This window comes from Gobio gobio (assembly GCF_949357685.1).
Source record: "Gobio gobio genome assembly, chromosome: 23".
NCBI lineage: Eukaryota > Metazoa > Chordata > Actinopteri > Cypriniformes > Gobionidae > Gobio > Gobio gobio.
In genome coordinates, this window is record NC_137119.1 from 37,050,948 (window position 1) to 37,067,347 (window position 16,400).

Below are 16,400 nucleotides of genomic sequence, written 5' to 3' on the forward strand. Positions count from 1 at the left end.
ACAAAGAAGTGTTCATACCATTTGAATGCAAACAGATATGTCTCAATATCAAAGGGAGGAGTCCAACTTTCAAAAGACCCTGCAGCTGAAAGCGATCCAGGAACATCTTCATCTGGAAACATAATGCTAAAGTGTTCGGAATTCAGCTCGAGATTCCCATCCGGAGAATATAGCGAGGTTTTCGATGTTACATACTTCAATTGTCCATTTGAAAGCGGACATCCACTGTCTGTCAGGGATAGTTCCTCTCATCCTACCTTTTCAATGTCTGGAAGGAGAGGATGCGTCACTGGAGTCTGTCAGCTCGTGTATTTGATCTTGGATATCTGTGGTGGGGCGGTGAGGGTGGAAGTCGTGGACACCACGGGGGCCATGGCGGCGTTTCGGCTGCTCACGAACATGGGATCCAAACACGCCACTTTGGCGGCGAAGAACGCGTGGATGCAGTGGAGAACCGCAAAGAGGTTGGAGAATTCCAGTTCCTGGAAGCATCAAGGGGGAAAATTATCACGAAGGTATGCTGGAAAAAAGGAGGCAGCCTCAAGCAGAAAACAAATCAAACTTGGTGCATGAAAGTGCTCATACTTACGGCCTACAGGGGAAAATAATCAAACAGGAAATTCATATAAACGCACTTTATTTTTATCTGCTTCCTTCAGCTATTTCTTTTGCAATCGCAAGATTATGGTGTTTCGAAAAGTTTCCTAAGAATTGAGGTGTGTGATATTCCTGCTGACGATCCATAAACACTTTTTGCATTGTATACCTGCTTCAGGTATATTAAAATGCTAAAGAGTGAGAAATATTTTGCACTTTCATAAACAGACTATATGAAGCCAATAACAAAAGTGAAGAGTTACCTTTGCTTCAATAAGTTTGGTCTCTTGATTCTGGAACAGGAACTTGATTTTACTCTTTCCATCATCTGATGATCCTTTAAGCTGAGAGAATTTATATCTCCACAGCACTGCCTGTAATGAGGGTTTCAATTATGCATATTAATAACTCAATAGACATGAAAAGATATTTTCATACAGCCCATTAAGCTGTTATTATAAAAAAAAAGTGTTCCTTTGACAACGTAATTTTTTTAGCTAATAATTATTTTGCATATTTCAAATGAAATATGCAAAATAACTTCATTTACACTATATTGCCAAAAGTTTTAGGATGCCTGCCGTTACATGCACATGGAATGTAATGACATCCCATTCTTAATCCATAGGGTTTAATATGGCGTTGGCCCACCTTTTGCAGCTATAACAGCTTCAACTCTTCTGGGAAGGCTTTCCACAAGGTTTAGGAGTGTGTTTATGGGAATTTTTGACCATTCTTTGAAATTGTCCAAAATGTCTTGGCATGCTGAAGCTTTAAGAGTTCCTTTCACTGGAACTAAGGGGCCAAGCTCAACCCCTGAAAAACAACCCCCACACCATAATCCCCCCTCCACCAAACTTTACATGTGGCACAATGCAGTCAGGCAAGTACCGTTCTCCTGGCAACCGCCAAACCCAGACTCGTCCATCAGATTGCCAGACAGTTGCTGTTGGTCCCAATTGCTTCCACTTTGTTATAATACCACTAACAGCTGACCATGGGATATTTAGTAGTGAAGACATTTCACAAATGGACCTGTCACGGTACCACACTTGAATTCACGGAGCGACCCATTCTTTCACAAATGTTTGTAGAAGCGTCTGCATGCCTAGGTGCTTGATTTTATACACCTGTGGCCATGGAAGTGATTGGAACACCTGAATTCAATGATTAGGAGGGGTGTCCCAATACTTTTGGCAATATAGTGTATATTATGAAGATTGTATTCCTCGTATTTTCATATGGCTGGTTTAATGTGAGGAATATTTCCCATATGTGCCACAACATGGACTTCTGGAGTTAAATAAACACATCCTATTATTAGATACTCTATATGTATAAATGCGCTAGATAAACTTCTGATAAAAGTTGATCAGAGATCCTTTAACCTGGAGAGAAAATAAACATTTGTTGTGTTTCCCTCAGGTTTAACCAATGGGCTTTTAGAATAGAAATGTGACATTTTTGAGTAAAAGAAAGTCTGTGGTGAACATGACTAAAAGAGACTTGGATATTTTGTTCTATCACATAAATCAAATCTAAAGGGCATTTTGAAGCTTCTATGTTTTTTAAAGTTGAAACTTACTATCATAAAGATGTGAGTTTATGTGCATGAATCAAAAACCACTGTAAACCTTATTTAGCAAACTTGACAATAATAGCAACACACCGTACCATTCAAAAGTTTGGGGTCGGAACAATTTTTAAAAAGTTTTTTAATGTTTTTATGCTCACCAAAGCTGCATTTATGTGATTAAATTAGAGTAAAAACAGTAATATTGCGAAATAACATTTATAAAGAACTGTTTTCTATTTGAATATATTTTAAAAATGTAATTTATTTCTGTAATCAAAGCTGAATTTTCAGCATCATAACTCCAGTCTTCAGTGTCACATGAAACTTCAGAAATCATTCTAATATGATGAATGAATTAAATGCATCATATCTGAAAAAATATATTTCATTAAAAATGCATGTATTTCATTTAAAGTTTTTTAAACAGTAGTGTATATTCTTAAAAAAAAAAACACACAATGGCTTCAAAGTTCACATTTGAGGTGTGACCCCCACAAAATTCGAAAATAAATATTGATGAAATATTAACATCACAACAGACCTGCTCTAATTATCTGTTTAAAGTTAAAGATGAACTGGTAAGCAACATTTTCCAACACCAAAAGCCCCTTTTTACTCACACTTGGCTCATGCAAAGTGCTCATTCTGGACCTCGTTTGTATGAAAATATTACTTTTAATAACAGAATGGCGCAGTTTAAGAATTACTCACACAGTGTGACAGCATCTTGACAGAGTGCTAATTGTATCAGCAACTACATCAAAAGCATCAAAAATGTTTATATTTGTTTGCCTAATACAGTTGAGTCGACAGCATGTTGCTATAAATGTTTGCTGTGATATAAATACAGAGCGCATAGCAACAGAGTAGCTAATGAGAACTTAATAATAACCAGTGATCATTTATTTTACTTCGATGAAATTGAAACCGAAGGGTACACGTCTCACCTTTGACGCGGCGTCGAAGCAGACGAAGCCCATGCTGAAATCAATGGTGAGTCCCATGAGATGACTGTCCACAATGCAAGCGTATGTTTTACACTGAAACAGGAGATGCTTGGCATTGTTAATCAGACACGAGGCAAACTGGCACACACAAACATCTCCATCTCTTAAATGTTTAATTAGGATGATAAGTGTCGTACATAATTATTTTGGAAGGAAAAATAAACAAGCGTTTTTTTTTTTTTGGCACGAGGCACGGTCGCTGCGTTAGTTTGGTTTAGTGGGACAAATTGGCAGCGTTTTTATATGTGCCACCATGTTTTACACGAATGTGTAACAGTTGCAGGAAATGGTCCTGTTATTGTCTTGCTAGAATACGGAATATAGATTTGCTTCAGTGCTACAGGACTATAAATGCTCTACTTGCACATTATGTAATGTTTTTGAAATATACATAAATGGATCCTATACATGGATCAGTGGGAGTTTCTTCAATTATGGACAAATCCAGTGGACTTTAAGAACACGTACAGTATTGAAACACTATGAATAATGTCCAACAGTGTGTATGTATTTGTGTATATATGTATGTATATATATATATATATATATATATATATATATATATATATATATATATATATATGACTTACATAAGATACATATAATTCACACTAAATCTCAAATTATTTATTGTAATATATAAAGTATTCTGGGATATTATTTTGGAAATAAATTACTAACAAGGCTAATTTATAGCATTTTATGTATCCACATCATTAAACAATACTTTCACACCAGAGTGCTGGGGAAAAATTCATCGTGATTCATTTGTGTTTATATAATATATGTGTGTGTACTGTGTATAATTATTATGTATAAATAAATACACACACATGCATGTATATATTTAAGAAAAATATGTTATGTTTTTATGAAAAAATTATAATTATATATAGAAGATAAATGATATATGCAGTATATACATGCAAATATTTCTTAAATATATACATGCATGTGTGTGTATTTATATATACATAATAATTATATATATAAAGTAAATATAATAAAATATAAATATTAGTTGCAAGGAACTGATTAAGTTGATGCACTTAAATTATTAACTACAAACTAAAACTAAATTAAACCTAATTAGCATTATTTAAAAAATGCCAAGGCACATAAAATGACAAAAAAGTAACTAAAATTAACATCAAATCTAAAAATATTAATAAAACTAAATGAACACTGTTTAACACTTCATTATTTCGACACAATTACAGATTAATTGGAAATAAGTGATATTATTTTCTTCACACATTATGCCTTTTAATTAATCTCAAACCTTTCACTTACAAAAAACCTGTACATTTTAATCTGCATCATTTTCACACATTAAAAACTTAAAAGTTTAAACATTTTAAATGTTTTTCAAAAATTGTATTCATATTTTTATGATGGATTTTCATATTCTGGAATCTGAGGGTGCAAAATAATCTAAATATTGAGAAAATGGCCTTTAAAGTTGTCCAATTGAAGTCCTTAGCAATGCATATTACTACTAATAATACAACCCCAAATCAGAAAAAGTTGGGACAGTATGGAAAAAGAAAAAAAAAAGAAAAAAAGAAGTGATTTCTAAATTTACTTTGACTTGTATTTCATTGCAGACAATATGAACACAAAATATTTCATGTTTTGTCTGGTCAACTTCATGTCATTTGTAAATATGCATCCTTTCCTGTCATTCAGACCTGCAACACATTTCAAAAAAAGTTGGGACAGGAGCAATTTAGGGCTAGTAATGAGGTAAAATGGTTAAATAATGATGTGATTTGAAACAGGTGATTGTAATTATGATTTGGTACAAAAGCAGCATCCAAGAAAGGTCTAATCCTTTAGGAGCAAAGATGGGCCGAGGATCGCCAGTTTGCCAACAAATACGTGAGAAAATTATTTAAATGTTTAAAAACAATGTTCCTCAAAGAAAGATAGGAAGAGATTTGGATATTTCACATTCAACAGTGCATAACATAATTAAAAGATTCAAGGAATCTGGAGGAATTTCATTGCGTAAAGGACAAGGGCGCAAGCCTAAGCTGAACAACCGTGATCTCCGATCCCTCAGGCGGCACTGCATCAAGAATCGTCATTCATCTAGAAGCGATATCACCACATGGGCTCAGGACTACTTTGGCAAACCTTTGTCAAGTACCACAATACGTAGTTACATCCACAAATGCCTGTTAAAACTGTACTGTGCCAAAAGGAAGCCCTATGTTAACAGTAGGGTTGGGAACCGAGAACCGGTTCTTATGCAGAAAACGGTTCTGGTGCAATGTGTGTGCGAAGCGCTGGAAGCGTATACTTTAATAGCGAGTGACAGCCAGTGTTCCCAAGTCCGTGGTTTTCCCACGGAATTGGGCTACTTAAACATTGTTGCCGCGGGCTGTGTTTCATGTCCGCGGGTTGAAGCGACCCCAATTATGTGATATTTAGCCCCGGAAATGCAAATTTTACCGGAGAAGCCCCCCTGAAACGCGATTGGGCTTGTTTTGGGCAAGGTTTGAGGAGCAATTGTGCGGGTTTTGTTGAGAAAACCTGGCAACCCTGGCTCACCTCATCATGAATATTAATTACGTTGCCTGCCGCTTCCAGGAGTGCAACGCAGTTCAGCACTGAAAGCCCTCGCGCTACACATTTACGGTTTTGCGTCAGATATTTTCTCGTTGACCACCAGCATGGCGAAGAGAAAGTCACAAGTATGGATTCATTTCCAAAGAATGAATGATAATGAAGCAAAATGTAACATGTGAAAAGTTAATAACATGCAAAGGAGGCTGCACTAGCAATTTGACAAAACATTTGCTACAGCCCAGAGTGCCACAGGGCTTATACCAGATTTATAGTGAAAGGCCTATATTTTATATATATATATTTGTCAACCGTTGAGTCACCATGGTTTAGGTAAGCGTTTAGGCACAATTACCTTTGTAATGCTGAATTGCAATTTATTATTTACAAGTTCACTGAATAACTGAATTACTATTAAATTAATATACAACTAATTCATAAATATAACTAATAAATATAATTTACAACTTGGTTTTATTCATAGACAGAGATATAAAATGTAATAAGACAATTTCAGAGGTGTTCATTTGAAAAAAAAATTGTTTCAAGAATGGCTTAATTAATACTGTAATATATGTACAGTACAGGACTTTTTGGACATTGCCAACCTGTAAATTCATTTTAGAGCAGGTAATAAACACAAAATGGATTGTTTGAGTTGCGTATTGTGCCTTTTTCCTTTACCACTATTTGTTTAATAATTTTAATGGAACCGGAATCGTTAGGCGGAACCGGAACCAGAACCGGAACCGGAAAATTTCTCACGATTCTTAACCCTAGTTAACAGTGTCCAGAAGCGCCGTCGACTTCTCTGGGCTCGGAGGCATCTGGGATGGACCATCACACAGTGGAAACGTGTACTGTGGTCAGATGAATCAGTATTTGAGGAATTTTTTGGGAGGAATGGACGCCGTGTGCTCCGGACCAAAGAAGAAAAGGATCATCCAGACTGTTACCAGCAACAAGTCCAAAAGCCAGGGTCTGTCATGGTATGGGGTTATGTCAGTGCCCTTGGCAAAGGTAACTTGCACTTCTGTGAAGGCACCATTAATGCTGAAAAGTACATAGAGATTTTGGAGCATAATATGCTGCCTTCAAGAAGACATCTTTTCCAGGGACGGCCATGCATATTTCAACAAGACAATGCAAAACCACATTCTGCACACATTACAAAGTCCTGGCTGCGGAGGAAGAGGGTACGGGTACTTGACTGGCCTGCCTGCAGTCCCGACCTGTCTCCAATAGAGAATGTGTGGCGCATTTTGAAGCGCAAAATGCGACAACGAAGACCCCGTACTGTTGCCCACCTTAAGACTTGTTTGCAGGAAGAATGGGACAAAATTACACCTGAAACACTTCATCACTTGGTGTCTTCAGTCCCTAAACGTCTTTTAAGTGTTGTGAAAAGGAATGGCAACATTACAAAGTGGTAAATGCTTTACTGTCCCAACTTTTTTTGCAATGTGTTGCAGGTCTGAATGACAGGAAAGGATGCATTTTTACAAATGACATGAAGTTGACCAGACAAAACATTAAATATTTTGTGTTCATATTGTCTGCAATGAAATACAAGTCAAAGTAAATTTAGAAATCACTTCATTTTTTTTTTTTTTTGCGTTTTCCATACTGTCCCAACTTTTTCTGATTTGGGGTTGTACATTTTTGATACATTTACAGTAGTAAATTTACAAAATATCTTCATGGAACATGATCTTTAACCTAATGATTTTTGGCATAAAAGAAAAATGTATCATTTTGACCCATACAATGTATTGTTGGCTATTGCCACAAATATACCCGTGTGACTTATGACTGGTTTTGTGGTTTAGGGTCACAAATTACATCTGACAGGTACTGTTCAAAATGTGACCTTCATAAAACAAAAAGGGAAGAGTTGAATTATGTTTTGATAGAAAACACCAGCTGGGATATGAAAGTGCCTGTAGCTGAACAAGCAGGTTAAACCCAGGATTAGATTATATTAATAACTCCAAACAAAAGTGTTTTCATGCTGCGTTTTTGAACAATGTGTTTCCTTCAAGTACTGATTAACAAATCACACTTAATCTCTCTTTGGCACGGCCTCAGTCACTCAGAGTTTGCGATGTTCAGATGGCGGCCAACATTGTCTGGCAGGTGCAGTTTTATTCGCCACGATCTGATCTCAGCTCTGTCTGTTTACCGTGCCAAGAAGAGAGAGATTCGCAGCAGAGAACAAGACGTAACATCAACACTGAATTTGCCTCATTTCATTTAGTCTGTCTGAGTACAATGCAATCGAGTTTAGATTGCGCTAACTTTGGCGGGTTCACTACCTGTATTCGTTCCACTTCGAAGAAGGTGGCCATCTGAAAGGCTTTCTCCCACAGAAGCAGATCACATTCGAGCTCCACGCTGAAGAAGATGTCCTCTCCAGAGTCCGTCTGAACACTGAAGCAGTGCTTCCGCTTGTCCACCAGCTCGCTGTCCTAAAATAAGGAATTTTGTTAGAATGTGAAACAGAGATGATTGGCTAATTTTCTAAAACTTTTGACAAAAATGTCTTCCATTTCAGATATGAAAAAGATTTCAAATACTGAACCCTTTTAAATGAGAGTTGGTGTACACTCAACATGAGACGGCATTTACAATCTGGCAGTTTTATGAGTGCAACGGGATATTCAGATAAAAAGCAAGACTTGCTTTTATTCATTAATAATTGACTGAACTGTGTCAACTGGAAGTTACATACTAGAATAAAAATGTATAACAAAATAGGAGGGAAGAATATTGAAAATAGGGGATTGTGACCACATACACAATAAACCTTTTTTTTGTGTAAAGTTTGGATTTTTTTAAAGTCACAATACTGGCATAAAATGAGGCATAGAACTAAATAAGTAAGTAACTAATAAAAATAATCATAAAGGAATATATTATATTTAAATAAACAAAATAAAAATACACTCCCAGTTAAAAATGTGCAATCATTAAGATTTGTAAATGTTTTTAAATAAGTCTCTTATGCTCACACCAAGGCTGCATTTATGTTGTTAAAAATACAAAAAAGCTGTAATATTGTGAAATATTACTAAAATGTAAAATAACTGTTTTCTATGTGAAGATAGTTTAAAATGTAATTTATTCCTGTGATCAAAGCTGAATTTTCAGCATCATTACTCCAGTCTTCAGTGCCACATGATCCTTCAGAAATCATTGTAATATGCTGATTTTATGCTCAAGAAACATTTATGATTATTTTCAATGTTGAAAGTAGCTGTGTAAAAAAAAAATTAGGATTCGTTGATGAATAGAAAGTTCAAAAGAACAGTATTTATCTGAAATAGAAAGCTTTTGTAACACTGTACTACCGTTCAAAAGTTGGGGGGGGGGGGACTTAAAGAAATGAATACATTTATTCAGCAAGGATGCATTACATTGACCAAGTGACAGTATATACATTTATAATGTTGCAAAAGCTTTATATTTCAGATACATGCTGTTCTTTCAGATAAACTTTCTATTCATTAAATAATCCTGAAAAAAAATTGTACACAACTGTTTTCAACATTTATAATAATCATACATGTTTCTTGAGCAGTAAATCATCCTATTAGAATGATTTCTGAAGGATCATGTGACACTGAAGACTGGAGTAATGATGCTGAAAATTCAGCTTTGATCACAGGAATACATTACATTTTTAAATATATTCAAATAGAAAAAAAGTTATTTTAAATTGTAATAATATTCCACAATATTACTGTTTTTGCAGTATTTTTGATCAAATAAATGCTGTCTTGGTGAGCAGAAGAGACTTCTTTCAAAAACAATCAAAATTGTCCAGTTTCCAAACTTTTGACTGGTAGTGTATGTACATTAAATAAATAAAATTTGCATTATCCAAATATATAAATATACATAAAAACATTTTATAAGTTATATCATTAACTATAAAAAAAAAAAAAAGATTTGTTAAGTCACAAAAAAAAAACATTTATTATTATTATTTTTAGTTGTGGAAAGGAAACAAATATATACCATATTAATGAAATTTTAAAGTAAAAATGAAATAATTGTCTTAAAGTGCCGGGGTAATAGAGCTTTTTCTGTGGCTGGTCCCACTTTACGGAACAGCCTTCCAAACCACATTAGGGCTGCTTCTACCTTATACTTCAAATCTAGTCTTAAAACATTTCTCTTTTCATCAGCTTTTACATTGTAATGTCTAATTTTGTTGTTCTCTGCTTATTTTATGGTCTTTTTATTTTGTATTGTACAGCTCTTTGGTCAGCCATTTTGCTGTTATTAAAGGGATAGTTCACCCAAAAAGCCCAAACTTTGGTGTGTACAATTAGCCCATGATTTACTCACCCTCAAGTCATCTTAGGTGTATATGACATTCTTCTTTCAGACGAACACAATCAGAGTTATATTAAAAAAGTCCTGGCTCTTCCAAGCTTTATAATGCCATGTGGAGCAATAATATGATGGATAGATGCACTTTTATGGACTTCAAAAACAGCAAAATTCACTCCCATTATAAAGCTTGGAAGAGCCAGAACATTTTTAATATAACTCTGATTGTGTTCATCTGAAAGAAGAATGTCATTTATACAACTAGGATGACTTGAGGGTGTAAATAATGGGCTAATTTTCATTTTCGGGTGAACCAACCCTTTAAATGTGCTTTAGAAATAAACTAAACTGAACTGATAAAAAAGTAAATGTATTATATATATAAACCGGCAAAAAAAATCACAGTGTCAGTTATAATGTGTGAAAGTCCCGAGTACTTAAACCTGTACCTTCAGTATCTTAAACATGATCTCGTAGACGGTGAAGCTCTTCTCCGCTCTGGTCCAGTCCCAGGTGGTGACCTAGAGGAGTTTAGACTGCTGTCAGTCTCCAGAAGTCACACAGTGCATTATTCAGCTCAGTCAGAGAACGCGCTCTCACTGTGTCCCTAAAGGGGTGATTCAAATGCTACATGAAATAAACAACGTCCTGCTTGTCGACGAAAGAGGGAAACCCCTCGAGATCTCGCGTGCGAGAATGAATCATGCTGAGCATCTGCAGTAACCGCTAATACCCAAAGGCCAGTGAAGACGGATCATGGTGAAACAGACAACTCAGGAGTGTTTTCTTCAGACTCAAGTGGCTCAGAGCAGAGTTTTCAAATGTCAGAATACCAGTCAAAAACAGACTACTTGAGACAACACACACACACACACACACACACACACACACACACACACACACACACACACACACACACACACACACACACACACACACACACACACACACACACACACACACACACACACACACACAATCTAAAGATCATCTAAAGACCTCCTTGATGCATGGAAAAGGACAGTGGATAGCTGGTTAAACTAGTCATTATTATCATAAATATTAGTATAAATATGATAATAAATACAAATAATAATACATTCTAAAAATAAATGATTTTTTATACATAATTTGAAAAATATAATAATACATTTAATGAATTGAATAAATAAATAATAATAAAACATTTCTGGTCTTACTGTGTATGATTCATTAGGGCATTCTTGTTTGTCCAAGAAAAAATAATACATAATAGAACGTTTTTTTATTAATGAATTAATTTTAGTAATTCAATAAATAAATGTAAAAGCAATTAAAAAAATTATGACAATAATAATACTATAAATACCTTTATACTTAACATTTTTCTGGTTTTGTTGTGTGTTGAAGTTATGCATGATAAATGTTTGTTTTTTAATAATAAAAAATAAAAGACACATTTTTCATTAAATAATAAACTGGACAAATATTATTAATTTAAATAAATAAATAAATAAATAAATGTAATAATAATCCCTTTTTAGTTTCTTTTAATTTTTCCGGTCTTATTCATACAACGTTACTGCCAATAAAATAAAATGATGAAGTCCTTTTTTTCTGCTTGCAATAGTTTCTGAACACTGTTTTTCGATCCCATGTTGAAGGCCAACGAACATACAAAACCATCTTAACCCAAATTGTGCACCTGAACTCTTTTCATGTCAAAAATGCTTTGAAATGGAACTTTCCTCAAAGGCATCATGTCAAGTGTTCATTGCCCGGAGCGGAGAACATCTGAACAAGCTGAAATAACCCAGAAGGGCCTTTGCACAAACTGCTGAGCGCTGTAAGTTCTCTCCAATGTAATTTTCCATCTGCGTATCCCATAATAGGTTTCCACGTCCAAACTTTTGATCTTCCTCCCACTCCACCGCCAAATTACGATTAATGGCAGATTGGAGGAAGCTCTTTGATGTCTCGATCTCTTCAGAATAAATTAATTAAGTGAGAACATCTACAAGCACCAACTACAGCAATTCCTCATTTCATCAGGACTGTACCATCTGATGAGAAATACAGGGGGAGTCCACTGTTATCAGCGTTATCTCCATATTAGGAGAGGTTTACCTCTAATGACACACTTCTCAGATTATCATTCATGTTTTAGTCCAAATTATTTCCCAGAATTATGATGAAGGCGTTTATGTTAATTGCTGATTGTGTACGGAGATTAGGCTTTATTGAATGGAGGTGTGAGAGCATCAGGTTGGGTGATTTAGCCTGAGGCTGAACAGATTAATGGATTTCATAAAGTCGATAATAACTGAAGCAAATAATGTGGACACTAACTGTTCAGGAGTGAAATTTACTCAATCCTATGTTATTTTAGAATTATTTGTATAATATTATAGCATTCATTAATATTTTAAAACAGTTTACAATTTTATGTTATGTTCAGTTTATATATATATATATATATATATATATATATATATATATATATATATATATATATATATATATTTTTTTTTTTTTTTTTTTTTTTTTTAAATAACGCTTTTTGAGCTACAGTAGCTCGTCTGTTTGATCAGACCATACGGGCCAGCCTTCGCTCCCCACGTGCATCAATGAGCCTTGGCCCTGACCCGGACCCTGAACTGCCCATGACCCTATCACCGGTTCACCCCTATTCCTTCCTTGGTGCACTTTTGATAGATGGGTCAATGACAAATAAGAAAAATAATAATTTTAAGCAAGAGTTTTCAAATGCATTTTTATGTCCAAAAAGTGTATGGTGTTGATTTATATTGGTTTTACAGCTTTTAAGACAGCATTAATTCATAATTAAACAAGATTTTACCACCCAGAAAATGTCAGGTGGTGCGACCATATATTAATTTAAAACAATATACATATGGATCATTGTAAAATGCATATCACATGGTAAATTCCCTTTCCCTTTTCTATGTATTGCCCTTTTAGTCCAATTCATATAAACGAACACTTTTCTATGTGTTCAGAACACAATTTTCCTTAAGGAGTTTTTATGTTTTTGTTTTATTATTATTTGTATCCATTATATAATGATTTACATTTATATTTCTTACTTCATTGTGCAATTGCAGTGGGAATTGATACTTTTAAATGTAAATTTGCTGGTCGCACCACCTGACATTTTAGGTCTTTGAAAAACCACAACTCAAAAAGTCAATTGAATTTCAAAAATATTTAAAGAGTATCTTATAAAGGAAATATTGTAGGTCAAATTTTTTGGGAAAATAATGAATTCGGACAAAAAAAATACATGTCATCATGTCATTGACCAAGATATTGACCACTGCAGACTGGGTATATATATGTATACACACACACATACATGAAACCTGTATTATATGTAAAACACCTGTGTATATATACACTATAATAAAATAATAAAAAATAGTATCATGAAAATAAATAAAATAACTTATTTTATTTAATAGATCCTCTAAACTGTTCATCTGTCATTAATTACTCATCCTTATGTTATTCCATGTTATTTTAGTATTATCTGTATAATATTATAGCATTCATTAATATTTAATATAAAATATAATAAAACATTAAACTTATTTTATTTTATTTAATTGCCGAGGCAAATTATCTAATTTCTGTTACGTTTTCAAAGTTTTCCAAAGAATATTTTTTTATTTAATTTCAGCTTTATTTCAATTAACGAAAACCATTTTTAATAGTTTTAGTTTACAATAGCAACACAGGTATGCTGGATTATTTTTTCATGGATTATTAAAAGAGTATTTTTTTTTTTAAACTTTTCCCCATACAACAAAAGTTCACAGTGTTCACGATTGTTGCTCCAAAGAGGACAAAACCGCTCCATTAAAGTAATCTATATGACTTGTGTGCTATATTCCAAGTCATGAAAATGTAGGGCTAATGTTGCATCCAAAATCCCTACTATATAGTACTATGTGAGAAACCGTACACCAGCAGCGTAGTGCGTCTGAATATATAGTATTTGAAAAACAGTAGGCAATAAGTACCCGGATGACCGTCTACTTCTGGTGAGCTTCTTCTTATGATTGCATATGATGGGCACTTTACTATCCCATGAGGCCACGGGAGAGGATTTATGAATGTCCACACAAAAAAAAACAGTATAAAAGGTTTGAAACGAGTGAGGAAATAATGACAGAATATGCATTTTTGGGTCAAGTATTCCTTTAACAATTCTTCAGTGCAATGAACTGAACAACTGAACTCAGGAAAAGTTTCAACAAGACTGATGTGCTTTCATAATTCTCACTATTTTTTTCAGCCAATGTTGCCCGAAGTAGAACAAATATTGCGAGCATATGCTAAATATAAAGTCATATAAAAGTCAGCTACTGAGACTGAAAGGCTCTTGATGCAGTAAATCATGCAGAAGAACTCACCGGAGGTGCGGAGAATTTGAAGAGAGACGAACCCCTCAAGGCAAGAAACTTTGGTGTGTACATTCGGTCCTGAACAGAATCTTGTTCTTTCTCATCTACCCAGCCCATATATATGATCTAAACGACAGAAAAACACAAAAGGAATGTGTCAAATAGGTTACAGAAGAACTAAGACATTCAGAGTAATTAGTCTGCATGAAATTCTCCACATTTCTCTCCCCTTACATTCATAAAACTGAACATCCGTCAGATAATTAAGTCCAATTCAACGCTTGATCATTTAAATGTCACAACACTCCTACATGAGAGGTCGTGGACTAAAATCGGACAGACCAAGCATCTGTCAGTGTGTGTGATGTCACATGGATTCAGAGAATCTCAATGCCCTGTGAACTTTCTGCAGGGCACATGCATCAGCGCATGAGGAACCGTGGGTCTTGTCAGAAAACATCATCGTGGGGCTTCATTCAAGTGCGGTGAGCACAGCCAATCTCTCTTTCAGAGCCTTATCTGGATCTCTGCAGGACTTCTGTCACTCTTTCATGATCCAATTCGCACCTTCTCAACCTTTCACATTCAGTTTCCTTACCTGCTGGTTTACTGGAAAGTTTCTGTTTATCTTCTTCACCTGCAATAGAATCATAAAGATTTAACAAGTTAGATTTTTAAAATGTGTTTAGGTAAAAATACACACTGAAATGAATATTTGTATATATTATATTTAATGTATAGCCATTAAAATGTGTTTATATATTTATAACAATATATTTAAAGATTATGGATGTACTATAATGAGTAGATTAGAATAATAGTTTAAATGTATATATTTTAAAAAATATATTAAAATATCAAATAAATATAAAAAGAAATATATGAAATACCCATTTTATATATATATATATATATATATATATATATATATATATATATATATATATATATATATATATATATATATATATATACACACACACATACATATATATACACCTTTGAATATATTTTATATATTTATAATAATAATAATAAATATATTTAAAGATAATTTGTGCAATATAAGTAATAGATTAATCGATTAAATGTTTATATAAATGTATACATTTTAAATAAATATAAATACATTTATTTTAAAATAAAATAAAAACATATATTTTTAATCTTTTTTTAATGTTATATATTATTTTTAATATCTATATCTTTATTTTTCTATTTAGAATAATGGTAACACTTTACAATAAGGCTTCGTTTGTTAACATTAACTAATGTATTAACTAACATGAATAAACCACAAGCAATACATTTGTTACTGTATTTGTTCATCTTTAATGTTAATTAATAAAAATACAGCTGTTTATTGTTTGTTCATGTTAGTTCAACTATATTACTGATCAGCTCATTTCAACTATCATAAAGTCATAATATATAAAATGTTGAAAATATGATTTGAAATATCCTCATTATTAGAAAAAAAGTCAAAAATATGACATGCTAAGTCATTGTGAGATGAACAGTTGAAATTAGGACTTAAATTAGGAGATAAATTGGATTTAAAGTCAAAATTATGACTTAAAAATCTAAATTATGATCAAAAGTCGTAATTATGAGATAAAAAACTGAAATTAGATTTTAAAAAAAGTCTAAATTATGACCAAAACACACACTAAGACATTTAAGAGATGAAATCATGCTTGTTATTTTTTTTTATGCGCTTTGAATTTTTGGGATTCACACTTATAATAATAATATTTACATTATTGTTTTCATTTTGTGCAATATATTTTTTCACATGCGTTTTTACATTTTGAAATCAGTTTTTACAACAGAAATTAATCAATCAGAAACTTACTTTAGCTTTTCATCTAAAACAAAATTAATTTCCTATCATCTCTGTAAAGC

General features: G+C 33.4%; 1 protein-coding gene across 1 annotated transcript in view; it reads right to left on the reverse strand.

Moving 5' to 3' along the window:
• Positions 1–299: 299 nt before the first annotated feature.
• Positions 300–16,400, reverse strand: part of sntg1 (syntrophin, gamma 1) — a gene marked incomplete at both ends in the record, with an annotated part of 30,124 nt that continues 14,023 nt past the window's right edge. Inside the window, 7 exons of the mRNA XM_079806837.1 lie at positions 300–482; positions 861–971; positions 3,121–3,213; positions 8,067–8,219; positions 10,539–10,610; positions 14,505–14,621; positions 15,094–15,132. Coding sequence (XP_079662963.1) covers positions 300–482; positions 861–971; positions 3,121–3,213; positions 8,067–8,219; positions 10,539–10,610; positions 14,505–14,621; positions 15,094–15,132 — 768 coding nt within the window. The remainder of the gene's footprint in view (positions 483–860; positions 972–3,120; positions 3,214–8,066; positions 8,220–10,538; positions 10,611–14,504; positions 14,622–15,093; positions 15,133–16,400) is intronic.